Source organism: Tachypleus tridentatus, chromosome 13, assembly GCF_004210375.1.
Source record: "Tachypleus tridentatus isolate NWPU-2018 chromosome 13, ASM421037v1, whole genome shotgun sequence".
NCBI classification, from domain to species: domain Eukaryota; kingdom Metazoa; phylum Arthropoda; class Merostomata; order Xiphosura; family Limulidae; genus Tachypleus; species Tachypleus tridentatus.
The window spans coordinates 158,220,377-158,244,291 of record NC_134837.1 but is presented as its reverse complement, the minus strand read 5'-3'; the positions used below and the strand labels follow the sequence as shown (position 1 = coordinate 158,244,291).

Here is a 23,915-nt window from a genome sequence, read left to right as displayed (position 1 = left end):
ATCACCACCCATCGCCAACTCTTAGGTTACTCTTTTACCAACGAATAGTGGGATTGACCGTCACATTAAAACGCCTCCACGGCTGAAAGGGCGAGCATATTTGGTGCGACGGGGATTAGAACCTACGATCCTCGAATTACAAGTCGAGTGCCTTAACCAACTGATCTTGCCTGGCCTCTCTTGAGGGTACCTTACTGAACAATTCTTTGATAATATATTAAAAAGTATAAAGTCAGGGAAAAGTTATTACTTACAGCTTTTGGTCATTGCTGATAATGTCATTTTTCTGTGACGCCTTTTTGTAGAAAAAAAACGAACAAAGGTCAATGTCAAGTGCAAAACAGTCCTCGTTTATGAGGTCCGTGAAAGTAACACTCAATTTACATCACTTTTTATTTGTAATAACAAATGTGACAGGCCAAAAACGAAGTGTATATTTTACATCTTATATTGATTAAATCTTCTAACGGCCCTGCATGGCCAGATGGGTTTAGGCGTGCCACTCGTAATCTGAGGGTCGCGTATTTGTATCCCCGTCGCACCAAACATGCTTGCCTTTTCAGCCGTGGGAGCGTTATAATATGACGATCAATCCAACTATTCGTTGGTAAAAGAGTAGCCCAAGAGTTGGCGGTGGGCGGTGATGACTAGCTGCCTTCCATCTAGTCTTACACTGCTAAATTAGGGACGGCTAGCACAGATAGCCCTCGAGCAGCTTTGCGCGAAATTCGAAAAAAAAACAAACAATTAACAATTTTCTAACTGTGATTTGTAAACTTTATTGATAGAACTGGCAGCAGAAGCAGCCCTAAAAGTATTTAAAAACTATCTCCAGAAATATTCCAAGTCTACATTTGTCAGATGACCATAAATTGGCCAAATGAATTAAGAAACTGCTGTTTGAATAATTACGTCGCAGCGAATTTAGAATATAAGAGAAGTTCAAGTGCGGATCAAAATTAAAAGACTTATTAAAACTCTTATAAAGTTAAAAAATGTCTTTTAGTCGTTAGTGTAAAATTATTATAGCCTAGTTTGAAGTTAATACTCTCTGATGCAAAAAAGCACCAATTTTTCGAGCTTTCCTTATGAGTTTCATGAATTCGATTACTGTGTTTTTTAAAGTCCATACATCAGGACAGATGTCTGAAGTGAAGCCAATAAAGATGTTAAGTGTAGGAAAAGTTCAACCCATTGACTAACGGAAATGGTGGGTTAAAGAACTAACACTGATTACGATATGTGTCTCGTTTGGAGTACCAAGAAGTTGTTTGTACGTAGACATGATTCGGACACTTCATAAGATGTTAAATTTCAGAGCAAATTGAAGCTTGTGTTCGAGTAAACGCGTTAACTTACAAAGATACACATGGACACTTCGATACAGTTTTATTGTTCATATCCTCAAACTTTTATGCCATTTGTTTGAGTATCTGCAAGTCAGTAGAAGAGATCTCTTAAGGTGTCATGAGATGGCTCTACAACACTTGACAAGAAAGAAGGAATACAACAAAATTTTGATGGAGTGAAAAAAACAGTGGTAAAATATATTGACTTCACAGTAATAGAACTTGACCAGGAGTGACAAAACCGAAATACAAGACTATTTTCCACGAGAATAACTTAAATAATATTGGAAACTTAGCTCATGATGATCCTATAATGGAAAATTGACATAAACCTACCTTTGGTGTTCACAGTCGTTCATTTCAAAAGTCGTCGTTTCTCCAGGTCATCAGGTATGAAAAGCTACTAGTCTTAGTCGCACTATAACCGATATATATATGTCAGCTATCCCAAATTCAAAAACCGACTTGCAGCCAAAGCCAAGATTTTCTACTTTTGTTCATCATCTTTCTTCAACAGGTCTAGCGCCTACCTAATTCTAGCAAAAACTGAAATTTAATTATCATTTGGTAGAGCAAAACAATCTTCAGGACTTTTGAATAGCTAGTTTATTATTATTATATGCAAAATTTATGCAGTTTTAGAATACACTCTATAGCTTAGTAACCCATGTATGGCATCTTATTAAAAACAGGTAAAAAGAAGCAAGTATTAGAAAAAATTATCATTAAATAAAAAACTATATAGAGCTGGGTAATGAACTTGAAAAAAGGAACCAAAAGATGGTGATAGAAGTGGACACATTTCTTGATCAGCTAATGATTACATAGCAAACTAAACCTCCTGGACTTTAAACGTTACATGACAAATATAATTCCTACATTACTGGCTTCCTTACTGACAAAAGAAGTAGAACGAATCATAAAATGTTACTCTACTATATAAAGTAGTATTCTAGAGATAATTAAAGAAAATATTTAACGATGAAAGCTGAGATTCAATTCAAACAGCATTCTTTCGATAGACAAAATGGGAAAGCCAGTAATGTAAGAATTGTATTTTGCATCTAAATTTAAGATAGCTTAGCATGCTATATGATCATTAGCAACATCAAGTGATGTGTCTACTTTTATCCCTACAATCTTTGGTTCCTTTTTCCAGTTCAGTAACCAGCCCAAAATATGTTTTTTTATTCAACAGTTTTTTCCTAATACTTGTGTACTCTGCATTATAGTACAACTGATTCATGATAAGCTCAACTTTGTTTCACACATCGTTACACAAGAGAACTTCAGTCTTTAGTCTGAACAGCAGAAAATATAAACTCCATCCCAATCTTATCAAAACCATTAAACTCTCACCTGAATGCTGTAATTATAAGACAAGCGTAAACACATATTCTTATTATCAATGTAATAAATGCTACTAAATTCCTTGAAATTTTAAGCCTTGTTTCCCTTTCAACATAGATCAACTTATTCGTTCATTAAATTTAACTTTACTTCATAAAGATCCAATAATGCTGGTCTATAAAATCAACAATAATTGCAATGTTTAGTTCGAGTAAAATAATTTAATAACTTGATGATAAAAATAGACATAAGTATGAATAAGAGTTAGTTATTATACAAGTAAATTGATAATGTAAGAATATAGGTAATCAGAGAAGTCAAACTGTACTGTATTATAATGAACGAAACATGTGTTGTCTATCTTTATATATAGAATATGAAAGCTTTAATGTTTTATTTATTAAATGATACCAAAAAGTCTTTGAGAACTTATTAATAAACCAGTGTAATTCTTAGAAACGCTTTATGCAAATTAGATAAAATATTAATTGTAAGACTATGATTATTATTGAAAGAAAAACCATAAAGTCGGTAATTACAATATTGATATCTGCTAATTCATAACCCCATCTAGTGGTTCTCCCGCTAAACATATGCACACTTGATGATTTCACAGTCTTACACTTTGTCTTCTTCATTCCTGCTCCTTGTAACACTCGTTTCCTACTTACATAACTTGGAACTATGACGTCACTTCATGGCAGCCAGTCAAATCATGCGACTGAAATGCTGGGTTAACTACTAATATAGTCAACAAAACTAATGCTAGGTAAATATTCAAGAAAGTCGTTGATACATAATGATATTTTATCCACTTTATTTTATTCAAAAGCTTATCAAAAGCTATCTACAGCGAACCTACAGTATAGGAGTTGATGTGTGTGCTTGTGTTTTTGGAATTTCGCACAAAGCTCCACTTTAGCCGTCCCTAATTTAGTGTAAGACTCTAGTCATCACCCCCACCGCCAACTCTTGGGCTACTCTTTTACCAACGTAAAGTGGGATTGACCATTACATTACAACGCCCCCACGGCTGGAAGGGCAAGCATGTTTGGCGCGACACGGGCGCGAACCTGCGACCCTCAGATTACGAAGCGCACGCCTTAACGCGCTAGGCCATCCCAGGCCCGTAGGAGTTGATATTCACAAACATTGTGGTTTAAGAACTTTACTATAAACTTAACGCAATTTTAACAACAATTACTGTTTAATTAAAAATATTAAACCGTTGGTTTCAATATTTATTTCAGCACTTCTGCATTAATAAGGTAATAAATAAAATATGTACCACGAAAACCTTAACTACTTACAATAGTTCTATTTACAATACATTATATTTAACAGCTCATAATTACTTCTAATTACTTATAAGCTTAACTGCTGTTTTTTTTTAAGATTAGTGGTTACTAATTTTCAATTACTCTTTTAACGATTATCGTGTAAAAATTATAAATCAGTGTTTTTTTACTATTATTAGGTATTAATAAACGTTTACTGTTTTTTATGGTTATTAGGTATTAATTATAAATTATTAGGTACTTATTATCAGTTAATCTCCTACATTTTCGGCTACTTCTCACTTGTCACCTTTTAGGAAATCCTGAGAGTAAATGTGGTGATACGAATCCGAATTTGATTCAATGTATTCTATATGGAGAAGCAGGGTTTATTATCCACTCGTTCTGGCTCTTTCCTCATTGCTTTTTATCAGTTATCTTAGCAATATTCAGTAAAAACTGGAAAACCTTACTGAAACCATTCAGCTAGTTAGTTGAATTAAGAGTCGGTGCAGTGACATGTGACAAATGTTTTATCAGTAAGACGCTAGTACACTGTCTGGCAAAGAGTGCTAAGTAATCAAGGTTATATGTTTCCTTTATAACAGACTATTTTTGATATTATTCCGTGATAAGTCACGAAAGTTTGTATTTAAATGGGTATATGGACATTGTTAAAACTATTAAAATGTAAATCATAAAAAAAGATATCACGTTAGAATTATAATCGCTGTTAGCTTCTGATCAAAGCAATCTGCTTACATAGATCGCAAATAAAAATTAATCTATTAACGAACATAGTTAATGCATTATACAATTTTATTTGTAATAATTAGAATACCTTTATTCGTTTTACAACGTTAAAATCTGGAGCTCGATCCCCCAAAGTGGATAGTCTCGCTGATAGCGATATTTTTCCTACAATAGCCCAATACTACAGTGAAATGTCTGCGGACTCACACTGCTAGAAATCGGGTTTCGATACTCGGTGAGCAGAACACAGATAGCCCATTGTGTAGCTTTGTGGTTAACTATAGCCAAACAAACAATATTCCATTGCTGGCCATGTTAGAAGTTTGAGTTTAGTCCTAAATCCATATGCTAAACTAGCAATGTAAAATAGTCCTCATAATATATATATATAAAGAAGCATAATAACTAAAGAACTATGCATATTAAACATTTCAACCAATACTGTTAATAAAAGTAGCATTAAAGAAACGTAAAATAATATTTATTTTAAAACACAAAACCAGTTGTTTGCTTCATGCACTGTCATCAATTCGTTGTTGTTTGAAAAGCTTAATAATTCCTTTTTATTATTATTCTCATAAGTAGAAACATGTGTATCTGCGATAAATACATTTCACTTTAAGTTATCGACACCATTAATAATCCATGACGTAATTACCTTGAAATGTTTCCTATGTCAGCATTAGTTGTGTGTTTTTAAAAAATCACTAATACAACCTACAACATATACACTTCATTGTGAATATGAAATAATGTGTTCAATAGACGACCATTTCAAAGACTCTTCGACAAATGCAAAATGATGTCTTTTGTTGTGCATCAGTCCTTCTCTATCATGTTAAAGTGCTATCTCATAAAAAGACACAACTAACGATGAGAAAATATCTCGCAAACTAAATTTCAAGTTATGCTACACACTTTCAAATGACCTTAGAAAAGCTATGAAGAAAAAGATAATTTCTAACTGTTAACACTAAAGTTGAAACTTTCATCACATTAGGACGTAACACTTATTGCAATGTTTAGAGTAATCAAACAAAACTAATTATATTACATCCAATGAACTTTTGTTTCACAATAAATCGAATCAATGAGGCTTTGACTATTTTAACAAACCACGTGAGCCTCAAATGCTTGAAAACCATTTCATAGAATACTGTAAACAATTTTATTAAAATCAAAAGTCTTTTTGTGTAGTATTGAGAAAAAAGAACGCTTTTCCTAAAACTAAAGTCACTGTTCTTATCCAATCTGGGAAGGTTCCTAGACAAACATCAGAACTTCTCATACGAGATAGTTCAGGCGAAATAGATGTGCACTTACCCACACGAGGTCTGTTCAAAAAATACGCGGACTGACATCATAAAACAAAATGTACTTTATTTAGAAGTTACAGGTCTGGGACCCCTTCAAAGTACTCTCCTCCCCAACGCACACATGTATCCCAACGGTGTTTCCACTTGTTGAAACAGTCCTGGTACGCTTCTTTTGTAATGTCCTCCAGCTCCTTCGTCGCATTTGCCTTAATCTCGGGAATCGTCTCAAATCTTCTTCCTTTCAAGGGTCTTTTGAGTTTGGGGAACAAGAAAAAATCGCAAGGAGCAAGGTCAGGTGAGTAGGGGGTGGGGAAGAACAGTGATCGAGTGTTTGGCCAAAAACTCACGAGTTCTGAGGGCTGAATTTCGCAGCAACGCGGTGCATCTTCAATTTTTCGGTCAAAATCTTGTAACAAGATCCAACTGATATCCCACACTCTTCAGCAAGTTCCCTGACAGTCAGACGTCGATTTGCCCGCACCAGGGTGTTGATTTTGTCGACGTGTGGGTCGTCAGTTGACGTGGAAGGACGTCCAGGACGCCAATCATCTTCAACGGACTGTCGACCATCCTTAAAACGTTCATGCCACTTGAAACATGCCGTACGCTTCATAGCAACATCACCGTAAACCGTGTTAAGCATAGCAAAGGTCTCAGTCGCCGATTTTCCAAGTTTAACACAAAATTTCACAGCAAGTCGTTGCTCCTTCAGGTCATTCATTCTGAAATCCGCCAAACGAAAAAATCGCACTTCACTTAAAACCGCGTAGCTAATACACAAATGAAGATATCTGCAATCGGAAAATGGCGTCATAATCAGCTGATCTGTGCAAACCTAGCGACACCAAGCGGATTTTTCTGGAACCAACTGGAGCCGCGCAATTTAAACAGTCCGCGTATTTTCTGAACAGCCCTCGTATACTAACAGTTTTGTAAGCCCTGCTTGTACAATTAGGATCTAAAGAAATTAAATACATTTCATTCTGCTTAACTAAAACCTTACGTTACTGTGTTTCTCCGATAATAAGACCTACCCATAAAATAAGACCTAGTGTGATTTTTGGGGATAGTTTTAATATAAGCCCTACCCTTAAAATAAGCCCTAGTTAAGAGTGGCAGGAAGAGGAAAGAAATAAAAAAAATTAATTTATTAATTAGTTTAATAGTTAGTTAATTAGTTTAATAGTTAGTTAATTAGTTTGTTTAATATTAATCAGTTAGTTTAATAGTTTAATAATAGTTTATTTTAAATGGTTAGTTTAATAGTTTTACTTTGTAACTTCATTTTTTTAATATATCAAAATAAGACATCCCCCGAAAATAAGCCCTAGTGTCATATTTTGGAGTGAAAATTAATATAAGCCCTGTCTTATTTTCGGAGAAACACGGTAGTACTATTGTTGCAAAGTAGCTGTGGAAATTGTAAGGAAATTTCAACTGATTATTGTTATCTAACGAGACTAAAATTTTGAATGAATAGAATCAATAGAAACCAACTAAAAGGCTATCGTTTGCATGCATTTCCTTTATAAAACATGAGTTTTCAAAGTTAAGCCTCTAGGTAACGTAAAATTAGACATTTAAAACGTTCTATGAAAGTAGAAAAACTTACCTTGTTTTGGATTAAATATAAATGACAGTAATGCATAAGAATCGAAATATTTTGTGAGAACAAAATTAAAGATAGTTAGTCAGTTATATAATACTACCCGAAGCATACAAAATTATAATAAATGCAACCACTTGCTACAATTTTCTATAGACTTAAACTCTTTCTTTTCAAGAACTAATCGAACGAAACATGCTATAGTCTCAAACTTTACAGACACTAAAGCCTTCATAAAATGTCATTAATACAGAAATTGATCGGCAAAAAAATTAACAACCATTCAACAAGAAACCCCACGAACTCATGAGTCTTATTTTTAAGACAAAATGTATGGACTGATTAGTTTTTCAGAATATTACATTTATCAAATTCCTTTATACTGTCAATTAAATTACAGGCAATTCTCGAAAGTACGATTTATCATTTAGAATAGTTTACAGACATTGTGTAACTTTTTATATTATTGGGACATCTGCTAAATGATTAAATCTAAATAGTGAGATTTTTTATACCAAATTTATTTCCAAGTTTCTTGCTTAAAGAAAATAAGGCATTACACAATGAATATAGTTACAATAAGTGATTTTATTTTTAAAAATGTACTTCCTGAATGCTGTACTTATAACTTTAAACTCAGAGTTCCACTAATAAGCAACCTATTTAATCATCAGTGTCGATTTCTTTTAACGCTAATTTTTATAAATAATCACAAAACTAATTTTTCAAATAGTAAAGAAGTTCAGATGTTTTACAAACATATAGTGAAAAGTCTAAATTATTGGATAATAAGATGCGATTTTGCAGATTCTTTGGGTTTTCACATCGTTAATAATACTGTTTAATTAACAGCATAAGAATTATTAAGTTTATATTGTTTATACCGTCAGAAACAACATATGTTAACTGTGGTTGAAATAAGTTTTCTTTCAGGGTAAATTCTGCAGGAAGAAATAACTATGTTTCAAACAATATTTAATTGGATTTCTTTTTTCACAGCATTAGTCCCTAAGAGAGCATTATAGTGACCGACTATATTTGGTGATACTATTTTTCCACCAAAAATATGAAATATTAATATCAAAGTTTCTCTCCAATAAAAATTTATAACCAGCCAGTTCTAGGTCAGGTTTCTCTTCTATACTGCTTTATTACATCATGTATTCTAGCTTGGTTATTCGTTCTTAAATATAAAGCTATATAGCTGGCTAGCTGTGTAGTGCTCACTGCGTGTATTCAAACTCAATTTTTAGTGTCATAAGAATTTTAAGATTTTCCGAGTGTATCAGCACTACGTTTATGAACTTATAATACTAAAATCTGGGGTTCGATTCTCGAGATTGAAAAATTGCAAACACATTATCGTATAGCTTTGGACTAAAATGAAAATAACTCAAATCGGGCCCGGCATGGCCAAGCGTGTGACTCGTAATCTGAGGGTCGCGGGTTCGCATCCCCGTCGCGCCAAACATGCTCGCCCTTTCAGCCGTGGGGGCATTATAATGTGACGGTCAATTCCACTATTCGTTGGTAGAAGAGTATTCCAAGAGTTGGCGGTGGGTGGTGGTGACTAGCTGCCTTCCCTCTAGTCTTACACTGTTAAATTAGGGACGGCTAGCACAGATAACTCTTGAGTAGCTCTGTGCGAAATTCAAAACAAACAAACAAGCTCAAATTGTTGGAGGCTTGTATTCTTGCTAATTTATTTAGAATTAGTTTCATTTAGTTGTAAGTTAATTCTCTGTGCTGATATATATACTCTTCAAAAAAAGAAACGCAAAAGGCAAAATTTGAGACAAATTGTTAACAAGTTTATTCCGGGTAGTTCTGTATGACATGTGTGAAACTTTGTACATTTACTGCTGAACATCCAAAGTCTGCAAAGGCGAAGTTCACGCTTACTGGTTGAAGTTTAACGTCACTCAACGTCAATAACGAGTATGCCCCCCGTGAGCATCAATAACTGCTTGGCATCTCCTGCCCATGGAATCGATGAGATGACGAATCACATCCTGTGGAATGGCTGTCCACTCAGCCTGCAAAGCTGCTGCAAGCTGAGGTAGAGTCTGCAGTTGAGGTTGTCGCCGTCGCAGACGTCGGTCCAACTCGTCCCAAAGATGTTCGATGGGGTTTAAATCTGGTGTTCTGGAGGGCCAGGGAAGAACGTTGATGCTGTGGTGTCTCAACAAGACAGTGGTGAGTCGGGCTGTGTGAGGACGGGCGTTGTCATGTCGTTGACGTTCACCATGAAGGGTTGCACATGGGTCCTAAGAATCTCGTCGACGTATCGTGGAGCCGTAAGATTCCCTCGAATGTGCAAAAGGTCTGTTCTGGCACTGTAGGCGATGGCAGCCCACATCATGACGCTGCCACCACCAAATCTGTCAACTCCCTGCACACAGTTTGCTGCAAAACGTTCACCTCGGTGACGGTAAACATGGGTCCTTCCATCCTGCCTACGAAGCATAAAACGTGATTCATCGCTAAACCAAACATGCCTCCATCGTCGATGAGGCCATACCCGATGTGCCCGAGTCCACTGCAGCCGTGCTTGACGATGTTGCTGGGTGAGGATGACGCCTCTGACTGTACGTCGAGGTCGGATTCCTGCATCTCGTAGACGGTTGCGTACGGTCTGATCGGAAATCCTACGCAGCCCTGGTATGGTTGAGGCAGTAGACGTTGCAGTGGTGGTCCTATCCCGAAGGTGACGTAACCGGATGTAGCGATCTTGTGCGGGCGTGGTCACACGAGGTCTGCCAGATCGTGGACGGTCACGAGTTGATCCATGTTGTTGGTGACGATTCCATAGCCTTGTGATGGTGCTTGGGTGGACATTCACAGCTCTGGCAACATCTGATCGAGGTTCGCCTGCTTCCAAGCGACCAATGGCGTTGTTGCGTTGTGCTTCAGCGTAACTTCTTGGCATAACTGTATTGCGTGTCGGTGGCTTAACACTGAGCTATGGAAACCGAGAACCCGTAACTTTTATAGGGATTTTGCACATGTTGCACATGCAGAACATTCAGATCTCTCAAACAAATTTATTGGACACGAATGCGTTTTGGTGAAAAATCCGATGTTTTCCTCCGTTTTCAAAGTGCACAACTTTTATTGTCATTTTGGTCTGACAATCAGTGCCTTACACGTGAACATCACATACTCTGAGCTTGTAACGTTATTACATATATTTCTCTTTAAAATAACAAAAATATCCCTTTTGCGTTTCTTGTTTTGTAAGTATATAATTAACTTACTTTTAATTAAATGTTATCGATAATATCATTCAACACTTGTCTGATATACATTTTAAAATATTATGAGTACAAACTGTAATATCTGTATCTGTGAATATGGTGACTATGAAAAATGGTATAAGCTAAATTCCCAAGATAAATTCAGTTTCATTCTTTTATCAGATGTTGAATACACAAAACAAGGTTCAAAATGTGTGAAATATTCTATTGACTTTTAGTCAAGATTTAACATCAGTTTGATTAAAACCGTTGACTTCGGCGTCACGCTTCTGACTCGAAACGAATGAGCGAAGTTATGTGAAGGAATTGCATGAATTTATAAAGTAATTTCTTCGTTGACACAATTTTGAAATCTGTGGTTCTATGTCTTTCAATAAATGCAATTACACACTAGAATATTCATGAACACTTTTAGAAGACATATTATACAATTGGATGATAACTTTAATAAATGAACAAAACTCTTATACTTTCATTTCTTGGATATTTATAACCCCTCAAGAAATAGAGGGCTTTATAATACTTCTATTTCAGGTTAAATTTTGACAGAAAGGTTAACTTCCTTTAACGATAAAGAGTGAAAGAGAAACAAGCGTGAAGTATAGAAAAGAAGAATAAAGTGTTAAACATTTTTTTCTCAGAGGTCTGAATTTGAAGAACTGACCAGCAACATTAGTCAGGTTGAAGTGGACAATTATTCATCGTTTGATACAGAACATTGTGTTACTTTTCTACACGAAAGGTCCGTACTTGGAAAAAAAGGTAAATCACGATAAAATAATTATTTTTATATTTTAGTACAAAGCTACACAAGGTAGCTGTGCACCCACGTTTTAGCGTTATTATCATTGAACTGTGGGAGCTAAAATAATTTATTTTATGATTAAGATTTAGGTAAAAGAAATACAAATAGGCACTTATACAGTAATTTCGACGGATAAAAACTGCCTTCTTTTTGTATCATTTGATTTTCACAGCTACTCTAGCTGATGCTTCTTGTATTAATGATAAATAGATAAATTATCCATTGAATTGTGGCAGAAATGGTATTGGACGGGTGGTTAGGGCGCTCGACTTGCATCCTCATCCTTTCAACTGCACGGTGTTATAAAGTCACGATCAATCTCACTATTCGTACCCCAAGAAATGGAGGTGAGAGGTGATAACTCGGCTCTAGTATTTTATTGCTAAGTTAGAAACGTCTAGCACAAATAGCCCTCCTGTAGCTATGCGCGAAATTCATAACAAAACAAAGGATAATACAAATATTTTTTTGCTGACGAAGCATGTCAAGTTGAGTGATGAAAATAATTATGGTGTTACTTTATTTTTAATTTTTTGAATATTTTTTCTCGTAGTATTCCGAATAATTAAGTAAACGTATTATATTATGCTTGCTATTTAATTTCAAAAACTTAATAATATTTTCATCAATGGGCTCTGTTTTGACTTATAAGATTTAAGCGCCATCTGTTAGTACGAGAACGAAAATCACGCAATAATATTCTGGGAATACCTTTTACCATTTCACCTGAGCGAAGCGTACTGGTTATCATATCGAATTGATAATATGAAAATCCCAGGTTCGAAATGTGGTGCTACAAGCATATTTCGCACTTTAAGATTTTAGTGCTATATAAAGCTATATATATATAAACTATATATATAGTTTCTTTATAATTAACTATTTTAAGCTAGTGACAGTTATACCTGAGTAAAAAGAGAATTAAAACTTCGCGAATTAACTTCCTGTGTGTATAAGGTAACCAAAGTAATCATTTTTACATGTGATAAGTAGTGATGAAAGAAAGTAATAATTTCCTAGATTGTTTTGTTTGTTTTTTTAATTTCGCGCAAAGCTACACGAGGGCTATCTTTGATAGCCGTCCCTAATTTTGCAGTTTAAGACTAGAGGAAAGGCAGCTAGTCATCATCACCCTCCACCAACTCTTGGGTTACTCTTTTACCAACGAATAGTGTGATTGACCGTCACATTATAAGGCCCCCATGGCTGAAAGGGCCAGCATGTTTGGTGCGACGGGAATTCGAACCCACGATCCTCAGATTATGAGTCGAACGCCTTAATCCACCTGGCCATGCCGGACCATCTTTTTTTTTTCTAGATTTGAAAGTTAGTAAAACATGTATACTATTATCACAATTATTATTTCATGTATTCTGTGCAGAAAACCAATTACTTCAGGTCAAATACTTAAACATAATACAAATGTATAGGGTTATTTTAACGGAAACTTCCAACGATATTTTTATTACTCACTAATATTAATTTCCGATCAGTTGCGTACTTTAAGGAAACTAAAAATTGGCTTGGCAATCTTTATATCTTACGTTTCCTCTCATAAAAATTAAAATGCATTTTTCCTCAGCCGTGTACCCTTGATCCTAAGATCACTGCTGTTTTTCATTTACATTAATGATATAGATGAAGGAATGGTCTATAAATGACTTACATTGACTGATGACATCAAGGTCTTGGATGTTGCTAGCTGTGAAGAGAATGTTGCTGCTTTACAAAAAGATTTAGATCATTTAGTGAGTTTGGCATATAACTAGCAGATGGATTTTAATTATGATGAATGCAAGATATTGCATGCAGGTTATTATAATTTGAATTATAAGTATAATCTGGATCAGTATAACTTTAAAAACATCATAAAATGATATGATCTTAATGAAACGGTATCAGTCTGTTGAACCATCTAAACAGTGTTCTGTTGCTAGTGGTGTAGCAATTAGGATTTTATGTTATATCTATAGAAATGTTGAAAACAAATCTATATATAGGTCACTGGTTAGGGCACATTTGGAGAATTATGTTCCGTCTTGAACTCCTTAACTGTAAAGCGACATTAAATTACTGGAAAGGATTCAGATGAGGATTCTAAAAATGGCACCTTCGCGAGAGGGATTGTTATATGAGTGGGTCTGACTGAAGTGTTTAAGAATGTAAAATGAACTGAAAATGTTGATGTATCAATATTTTGCATACTTAACAGCGAGAATTATAGAATTAGGGGTAAAAATATAGATTTAGGCAAGATAGAAAGCGTCTTCAGCTAAGATAATTTTATTTTTAAAATTTTAAATAGGGTTTGCCTTCAGATGTTGCGGAAACTTGAGTGAGTCTAAAGGAAAAATAGATAGATATACGTATGAATGATAAGAGCAGACTTTAATATTTATTTATTTATTTAATATTAATTTTGGCTTAGAAGATAGAACATGCCGAGATGGACCAACAGGGCCTTTTTCTCCCTAAACATTATGTTATGTTATATTTTCGGCCATAATGACCACAAAACATATAGGGACTGTTTAGCTTCACGGCTTTTCATAAACATTCATATAAGTTTGACTTACAAGAGTCTCAACCAGTGCATCAGATCACATAACCTTTTACCCATAGATATGTTTATTGTTAAGCGCAAAGCTACACAAGGAGCAGTCTCTTTTCACTGGCACAGCGATATGTCTGCGGACTTACAATGCTAGAGCTTCGATACCCGTGGTGAGCTGAACATAGATAGAATATTGTATAGCTTTGTGATTAACTACCAATAAACAAACACGACTGGCTAGCTGTACTCTGACCACTACGGGTATCAAACCGGACTTTTACTGTTATAAGCTCTCAGACTTACCTCTAAGTAATCTGCCTTAAGTATCAATATTAAAAGCTGTAATATGATTAATAGATATGCATATCTTCGCAACAAAGAAATAAGGTAATGGATGGAAGTATTAAAGGCTTAAAGCTCAATTTTTTTATTCAGTCCTATTATTATTATAACAATAAACCGAACCAGTCTTTTTTCATTTTTTGTATTATATTTTTTAATAGAACATATCACAGGAGAATCATTTCTACAAAGTGCTTTTAAGTAACGTTTACAAATCAAATAAATAAGGTACAAAAATGAAAATAACGTAAAATAAATCAACGAAAGCTTTATTTGTTTTGGATTTCGAGCAAAGCTACTAAGGGTTAACTGCGCTAACCGTCCCTAATTTAGTAGTGTAAGACTAGAGGGAAGGCAGCTAGTCATCACCACCCACCATCAGCTCTTGGGATACTCTTTTAACAACGAATAGTGGGATTGATAGTAACATTATAATGCCCCAACGGTTGAAAGGACGAGCATGTTTGGTGCGATGAGGATTCGAATTCGCGACGCTCAAATTGCGAGTCGAGCGTCTTAATCATCTGGCTACGCCGGACCTACACTATTAGTAAGTTTCGTAGATTTAAAATTTGTATGTCACAGTTTAGATTTTACATTTTTCTTAAAGGTACAACAACCTAAGGTAGATACACAAAATATTCCAATAACGTTAATGTTTTCAAAGTATGCATATTTTCAACTATAAAAAACACTTTGAATAAAGGTAAAGAACGTGAAAGCTTCCAAGATTTTAAAATTGTTTTGTTCATAAATGACGCAAAATTTCTAAAAGCTGGACAAGATGCCATTCTGAAGTATATGGAACCTATTGCTGATAATTTATATATTTAATATACGATAAACTCACTTTATTTGTATTTGAACTAAGAATGCATTGTTTTTCGCTGTTGAATTATTAAATATCCCCCGGTTACAGTGATTTATAACGATAACATCTTGGATTCGTGTCCTAGCGATATGCACAGCAGATTGTGCAATATGGTTTTATTCTGAGATAAAAAGACAAAAACCATTATCAAATGTTAAGATTTTATAAAAATAGAGATAATTTTAAATCTTTGTATTTATGTCTCGTGTTTTCTTTTTTCGTGTTATTTCTGTTTTATTTCCACAGTTGTATGCATAATAAAAGTTGGGATATTTAATTTAGTGTTGAAAAGTTTTATCACAAAAAATCAGCAACTTGTATTAGATTTGCAAATACTGCTTTAAAGAGGGCAGTTAATATGAAATCGAGGTTGTATAATCATTGTTTTATATGGAAAATTATATGTAGAACGAAACTGTTGATAAGCGAGGAGAATTTTAATACTGATTAAGACAGTTTTAGCATGAATAGTTGAAGATATCTGAGAGTTAAGGGCTACAGATCAGACAAGGATCAAGGCTAACCTTTCCATAAGACTTGTAACATTAAGTAAATAAAAACATTCTGTTTCATACTTTACTATCAACTAAAAAATGTAAAAATTCAGAAAATCACTGGAATATTTAATGCAGTGATTCCCAACTTTTTTTATGCCCCGTACCCCTAAAAAATTTTAATATGTTCTCGCACCTCTCACAGTAATTATTTATTTAAGAATAAAGGTAAAGATAGCAAATTTTTATAATGTTATCTCGCACCCCTGGTTGGGAACTACTGATTTATTGCATTAATATATTAAAAAATTAAAAAACAGAATTATATTAATGCACTTGTTTTCTTTGTTGTTCCTACTTTTGTGTAAAGTCTGAAGTGCAAATTATATTGCTATTTACTTAGTTTTGTTTTCATTCTGTCTTTGTTTTCTTTTTTGTTTTTGTAAAATCACCTAAGTCTAGATCAAATATAACTTTCGGGATTTTCTATTTGCAGTTCTTCAGACTAACCACTCTCCGTTATCTAGAGAATACGCTAAAAGAGGCTGTCTACAAAGTCAACGAGCAAACTTGTGGTGCCAGATTCTAGGAATTAGTATACACAATGAAGTGAGTGAAGTTTATATAAGAGATCATAAGCAGCTTCCATATAGTTAACGTTAAAACTAAACTTACAACATAAGACAAAAACAACAATAAAACGACAACTTCCATTCACACAAAACTAAATAAAGAAATAAAACAAACTAACACGTACCTTCATTCTACATGAACATTCAGACTACAGCAAGTCCTTATTCAGATGTAAAAATGTAACAGACATGTTTAAACGTTTAAATCTTGCATTTATAACCTCAAGGAAACATTTCCCGAAGAATCAGTGATGTCGAGAAAACCCACTTGTAGAGAAATATATATGCAAAAACGGCTCGTTTGGGTTGAGAAAATATTTTACATACAAGAGCGAACGTTTCGACCTTCTTCGGTCATCGTCAGGTTCACAAAGAAAGAGGTAACGGAACGGAAGCTGACCACATGTTTCATAAAATTAACGATGAATTAGACAAAATAAAACAATACTTCATCAACAAACCGTAGAAAAATTATACGCACACACCTAGACAGAAAGCAAAATCAACCAACAAAAGTAAATATATCTCACGAATCAAAAAATCACGAAACCATATACTGCTGTATACCATATATTCCTGACATCAGCAGATAAATAACCAATATTTGGCAAAAACTAGTAACAAAATATGACATTCCAGTTAATACCAAATTTATTCAAAAACCAGACACAAAACTGAGGTCTATACTATGTAAAAACTACACTGACAAACACCACACCAACATTATTTATAAAATACAATGTGATAACTGCCACGACTTCTATATTGGAGAAACAAGTAGAAAAAGGGAAACCAGATTCAAAGAACATAAAAAGTCACCTTCACACGTTTTCGAACACTGCAAGTCAAATAAACACAACACAACCATAGAAAACACTCAAATGCTAAATAAAGAAACAAACATAAACAAACGCAAAATTAAAGAAGCCTTACTTATACAACAACTTAAACCCAAAATAAACCAATATAAAGGAACGCCTTTATACCTATATTAATATAATAAAATAAATAAATTATATATTCAAACATCTAACACCGCTCTCTACATTCCGACACTCGGTTACACAACCCCTTTCAAACATGTGGTCAGCTTCTGGTCAGTTACCTCTTTTTTTGTGAACCTGACGATGACCGAAGAAGGTCGAAACGTTCGCTCTTTTATATAAAATATTTTCTCAACCCAAACGAGCCGTTTTTGCATATATATTTCCCGGAGAACTAGCTACGTTAATTTCACACCTTCATTGGAACTAAATTCCTAGTTTGTATTTTGAAAAGGTTCATAACAAATGAATATACTCTAAAAAATAATTTCAGTTTCTTACATAAAACTAAAGAGTTTGACAGTTATGTGTATTGTGTTAGTTTTACCATTGAATCACAACATACCGTCAGAAGAGACAATACAGCTGGTTATGAGTTGGGGTATAATAACAGCTTGAATGATGTGTCTACCTCAGAATAAGTCTGTTGTTGTTGTTTTTTAACCAATGAATTTTGCTACAAAAATAAAATTAGGTTCACAACCGCATGTCTGCGAACTTGGAACACTAGAAATCGAGTTTCGATAACCATAGTGGTCAGAGCATAAATAGCCCGTTGTGTTACTTGGTGTTTAACCTCAAATAAACAAGACAAATGGGCTAGAGACATGTGCCATCTTCAGCCAACGTATTTTTTGTTTTCATTAAAAATAAGAGTTGTAAAATTGCCCGAAACAAAATAAACCTGTTTAGTTTGTAGATGTGTTAAAATGCACCTTTACTATCTATAGTAAATTTAATCAACCTTCCTAGTACCTTTGATATTTATACAGTAGACACAAGAGCATAAAAGTTATTGTAGAATATCAGCACGACCATGAAATTTCTTTGTTGGATATCTTGCTCAGTAACAATAACGTGAGATTCAAGTGTGAAAGACGCCCGGCATGGCCAGGTGGGTTAAGGCGTGCGACTCGTAATCCGAGGGTCGCGGGTTCGCATCCCCGTCGCGTCAAACATGCACGCTCCTTTTAGCCGTGGGGGCATTATAATGTTACGGTTAATCCCCCTATTCGTTGGTAAAAGAGCAGCCCAATAATTGGCGGGGGGTGGTGATGACTAGCTGCCTTCCCTCTAGTCTTGCACTGCAAAATTAGAGACGGCTAGCGCAGATAGCTCTCGAGTAGCTTTGCGCGAAATTAAAAAAAAAACAAATAAAAAACAAACCATTGTGAAATGTATTATAAGAAAATATTTCTAGATTTACATTTCAATATTGAAAACTTCATTCCAAACATTTTAAATAAATTTAAACTAAAATGTTATTTCATCGTCTGTACACAATATCTAGCACTTACGAAACTATGCACAAAGAATTTACTAATTTCAATAATTCCTCATACAAAAATTTGTTTCATGTGATATGATTGACAAAATACTTTGTGCTTGTTTGAATAAGCGAAGTTCTGTATCTTATCCAATTTTATTGTCAAATTACGCTTTGGTAATATGTTTATCATTCATAAATAAATACTCTTTAGTTTAACAGGTATGGAAATTTAAACTTCATAAAAGTTGTTTTGGTTACAATATCGGGTTTTCCATAATTCCGATACGCAGCTTTCAAAAATAATATTAATTATTTTTAAAATACGTAAAGATTTTTTGATATTTATTTTTAAAAATCAGGAAGAAGAAAAATAAAACTTTTACTTAGATCAAGTTTATTTCGTTTACCAGAAGAAACATTTATTTTTAATTATTATATTTGTTATGTACGGGTTCTAGAACGATTAATTAAACTATCTCGTCGCAATTGGTCTAAAAAAATTTGTAACCAATTGTTGTCATCATTTTAATCATAAAAAAATATGACCCGATCTCAATAAAAATGATTTACTTATCTAAAATTACATATGACGTTTTGTGAAAAATGTGTACGTGACGAATAAAAATAGATATCATTTTCCGATTCAGCTTACAAAAAATTATTAGAACATGTAAACATTTTAAAACAATAAAACCAGGCCTGTGTTATTAAGTTATACGTAAGGTATATCCATATGTACAGTTAAAATGGGTATTGAAATGTAAGGATAAAATATGTTAAAACATGCCATAGGAGAATTTGACTTTGTCATCCATTCTGATTTGTTTAATATCCTTGCTCGAGCCAGTGATGAAAGAAACCTTCGTATAAAAGAGTCTTTTGATTCTAAAGTTGAGGTCTGAAATTATTGTAGTTAATCCTCCGAGAAAAGTTTTGTTAAAGCTAGAAATTTAACACGATAAGCCAAGCATCTCCAGTACCGACGAAGCCTTTTGCCAAATACTAGGACTCATCAGGCTGTCTCGGATTCTGTTTTGTATTGCCACTAGCCGTGAACATATGCTAGGCGATACCATACTATATTTATAACTTTCAAAGTAGATATTCTGTTTAATCAACTCAACTAAAGGTAACTTTCATACATATTTCGTGTGTTTCTAGTGACCAATAAGCATATCAATAACTAAAAGCATTTTAATAAATTATTTTAAAGTTCATTGAGGTTAAATTTAATCATCTACTTTATAACTGTTCAACATTGAAACTGATACCTCTTCATTTTAGTTATATGAAACTTCCAAATAATAAACTGCTCAAAAAAATTAAAGGAACAAGTACCTATTTCAGAATGTTTTTGTCATAACTAAATTTATGTATGAAAAACATATCCATTCGTCTACAAGTGTATTTTTTAAGCTGCGAGTGAAGATTGAAGCAACTCAAACAAAACTCACCTCACCCAAGGAGAATACAACTCAAGGTACCCTATATAAGGCTGTTACGTAAAGCCATATATTCCTCATTAATTCTCGAAACAAACACCGACATGGATCTTTAGCGGCTCGTTTTGTCAGTGTGCACCTTCATTTTGTGTACCAAACGGGTCTCGCCATCAGACACAGAACAAGGTGACCAGGGCGGACCAGATGCTGGAGGATGGCCACACCCAAAGGAGAGTAGCACAGCGCGTCGATGTGTCACCAAGCGTCATCAATTGACTTTGGCGACGCTACCAAGAGACGAACTCTTATGACAGGAGACCAGGTCAAGGCTGTTATCGCTGTACAACAGCCAGAGAGGACCGCTACATCGTGACTACCGATCTGAGGGACAGGGTCGCTACGGCTTGGTCACTGCGAAATGATCTTCAGCATTCCACAGGAACCAGTGTGTTGACCCAAACAGTTCGCAATCTTCTGTACAAAGGACGCCCTAGGGCCAGACGACTTGCAAGAGACGTTATTCTGACAGCGCGACACCGTGCAGCCAGGTTGGAGTTTACTTGTCAGCACCTGAACAGACTGGGAACTTCGTCAATGGGCTACCGTGCTGTGGACAGACAAGAGCAGTTTCACTGTGTCTCGTGATGATGGATGTGCGAAAGTGTGGAGACACCGAGGAGAGCAATTTTCTACCTGTAACATTATGCAACTCTACGCTTATGGAGGAGGTTCTGTAACGGTCTGGGCAGGCATATGCTAGGGTGGCCGAACGGAGTTACACATACTCAACAGTGGTGTTCTGAGCGCACGACGATATAAAGATGAAATTCTGGAACCCATTGAGGTCTTTTGCCGGTGCTGTCTGCGATGGGTTCATTCTCATGCAGGATAACGCGCGATCCCACGTCGTCAGACTGTGTATGAACTTCCTTGACGAGGAAGGAAATCTGGCCCCCCAGATCTCCAGATTTAAATCCGATTGAACATTGTTGGGATATGTTATTGAGGCGTGTTAGTGAACACCAACAACCTCCTCAGAATGTACAGGAACACCCACAAGTCCTGGTAGACGAGTGGACTGCCATACCCCAAGATAACATCGATAGACTGGTTAAAAGTGTACTAAATCGGTATCAGGAGTGTGTCACAGCCTGTAAAGGTCACACTAGATATTGAATGTTTCAAACATTTCTTAAATAAACGCATGAAAACTGTTTAAAGTATCGTTTCATATGGGATATTAGTTTTGGTGATAGTGGCCATTTTTAAAAAGTTTATTTTTCCATGTTTTACCGTTCATTAAAAATGGATACAAATGGAACTGAAATAAGGCAAATTATCTAAAAAAACTAAAAATATTATCACATTTGGAACATTGAGATATACTATATAAAAAACGTACTTGTTTCTTTAATGTTTTTTAGCAGTATATTACACTGATACACAGTTGAGATATTCTAATCAATGTATATCTATACATTTTTCTTTTCTGAATCATGTGGTATCAGTTTAATGGGATACTTTAATATTTACAATTATATAACGGATTGTTACTTTTCTTTTAAGTATGAATTTCTACTGATCTCTGTTTATTGTTTGTGAAGACTGAAATATTATTTAGTTAGCGCCAATTACAAACTGTACACAGCAGATAAAATTGCTTTGTATTATAATTTCAATCTTTTACGATAACTCATTTAATATTTTACCACTTTCAGGATAGGCTGAAGTTTGAACATTTAAAATCATGTGTTTTTCGGCATGATTTAATGATTGATAAGCTGATATTCAAGGTAAGTTTACCTTGTTACACTTTATGTAATAATGATTCACTTGAACATTATATAAAGATATTTCAGAAATAGATACTAATAGTTAATCCACTTTAATAAATCTGAACTCTATTGAAGAGGATTGAAAATTGTACTGTTTTTAAACAGTCACTTTTTACGACAGAATCCCTCAAAGTTCTGAATAATATTGTTTACTAAAAGTAACGCTGAAATGATTTAATTTCCTTTTACTTCTAACAAACTGAGCAAAGACATTTGATAATCAGCAGTAAACAGATTGCAGCAAAAGAGCTATGATTAATTAATTAAAATCAGATAGAATAATTGATTTAGATATAATGGTCTCGATAATTATATTCCAGTCTATTCGTGCAAATAAGTTAGCGGCAAAAATGACAATGAGAGAGCAATTATTTTAAAACACTAATTTACTGACCAACATTAAAATGTGTCATATATGTAGGGATATAGAAAGTAGTATAACAGAACATACTTCAGCACGTGTACTTGGTTTATACTAAATATTGTTACAAAGTTTCAAGAACTTACTGTACAAGAACAAAACGAATATACTATTACTCCGGCAATCTTTATCGTTATAACAAATAAAGTTATTATTGTGAAAGTTGTTTAATTTTAAAGTCTAAGTTCGAGAAAGGTCCATTTTGATCTACGCTCTTCATCAGCAACTCGTAACAGTAGTTAACCAAAGATAGAAAGAAGAAAAGAAAAGCATTTCATAACAGTCACAGATTGGCGGGCTACTAGAAAGAAACACTCTCTCTTCAATCAGCAAACTGAACTAAGGAAAGAGAGAAAAGTAAGATTAATGAGTAAAAGAAAAACAAGAGAGTAGAGTTGGTATAGAGTGGAAACCAAAAAAAAATTGTTTGTTTGGAATTTCGCGCAAAGCTACACGAGGACTATTTGCGCTAGCCGTCCCTAATTTAGCAGTATAAGACTAGAAGGAAGGTGGCTAGTCATCATCACCCACGCCGAACCCTTGGGTTACTGTTTTACCAACGAAAAGTAGGATTGACTGTAATATTATAACGCCCCCACAGCTAAATGAGCGAACGTGTTTTATGTGAAGGGGATTCGAAACCGCGACCCTCGGATTACGAGTCGAGTGCCTTAACTATCTGGCTACATCGGGCCCATCATAAAAAATAATGCAGTGAAGTGTATAGAGGAAACTATGTTAACCTTCATCATTATTCCTATATAAAAACTGTATATTATAATTATATGCTTATGTTATCTCGCTGTAGCTGGGAAAACACACGCAATTTGAGCTAATACACAAATGTTATGTGAAACTACTAAGCAAAAATATATTATTCGGATATTTTTAACAGAAATGTAGTAATATAATAAGTTCAATAATTATACTTACTTCTCAGTAATGTCCCTTGATCAACATGGCGCATCAACTTGACTTGCTTCAGTTTCATACGTTACGTATTACAATGTATCTCGGAAGAGCCACCTGTGTATTATGTTACGTATTACAACTGAAACTGAATTAAGTGATAATTTAAATTTATAAGTTAATTAAATGTCGATATGTATAAATTCATGATATTTGCGAACAAGATTGACATATACAGCTTTCTTTCTTCATACATGTATATTTAATATACAAACAATAATACTATTTATAATAATGGTTATTACAAATAACGATTTATATACAAATGTTTTACAAACTTGCAAACAATATTGAGTCTTTTTTTCTGGTCCGTAACTGTCTTGATATCC

At 34.4% G+C, this 23,915-nt stretch overlaps 1 protein-coding gene across 5 annotated transcripts in view; it reads left to right on the top strand.

The window, feature by feature from the left end:
• Positions 1–23,915, top strand: part of LOC143238241 (TBC1 domain family member 19) — a 54,554-nt gene that overhangs the window by 19,519 nt on the left and 11,120 nt on the right. For 4 of the 5 annotated variants that reach the window (XM_076478302.1, XM_076478300.1, XM_076478298.1 and 1 more), the window contains exons 6-8: positions 11,550–11,670; positions 16,471–16,583; positions 22,080–22,154. In XM_076478302.1, coding sequence (XP_076334417.1) covers positions 11,550–11,670; positions 16,471–16,583; positions 22,080–22,154 — 309 coding nt within the window. The remainder of the gene's footprint in view (positions 1–11,549; positions 11,671–16,470; positions 16,584–22,079; positions 22,155–23,915) is intronic. The other variant, XM_076478301.1, reaches the window with a different exon arrangement.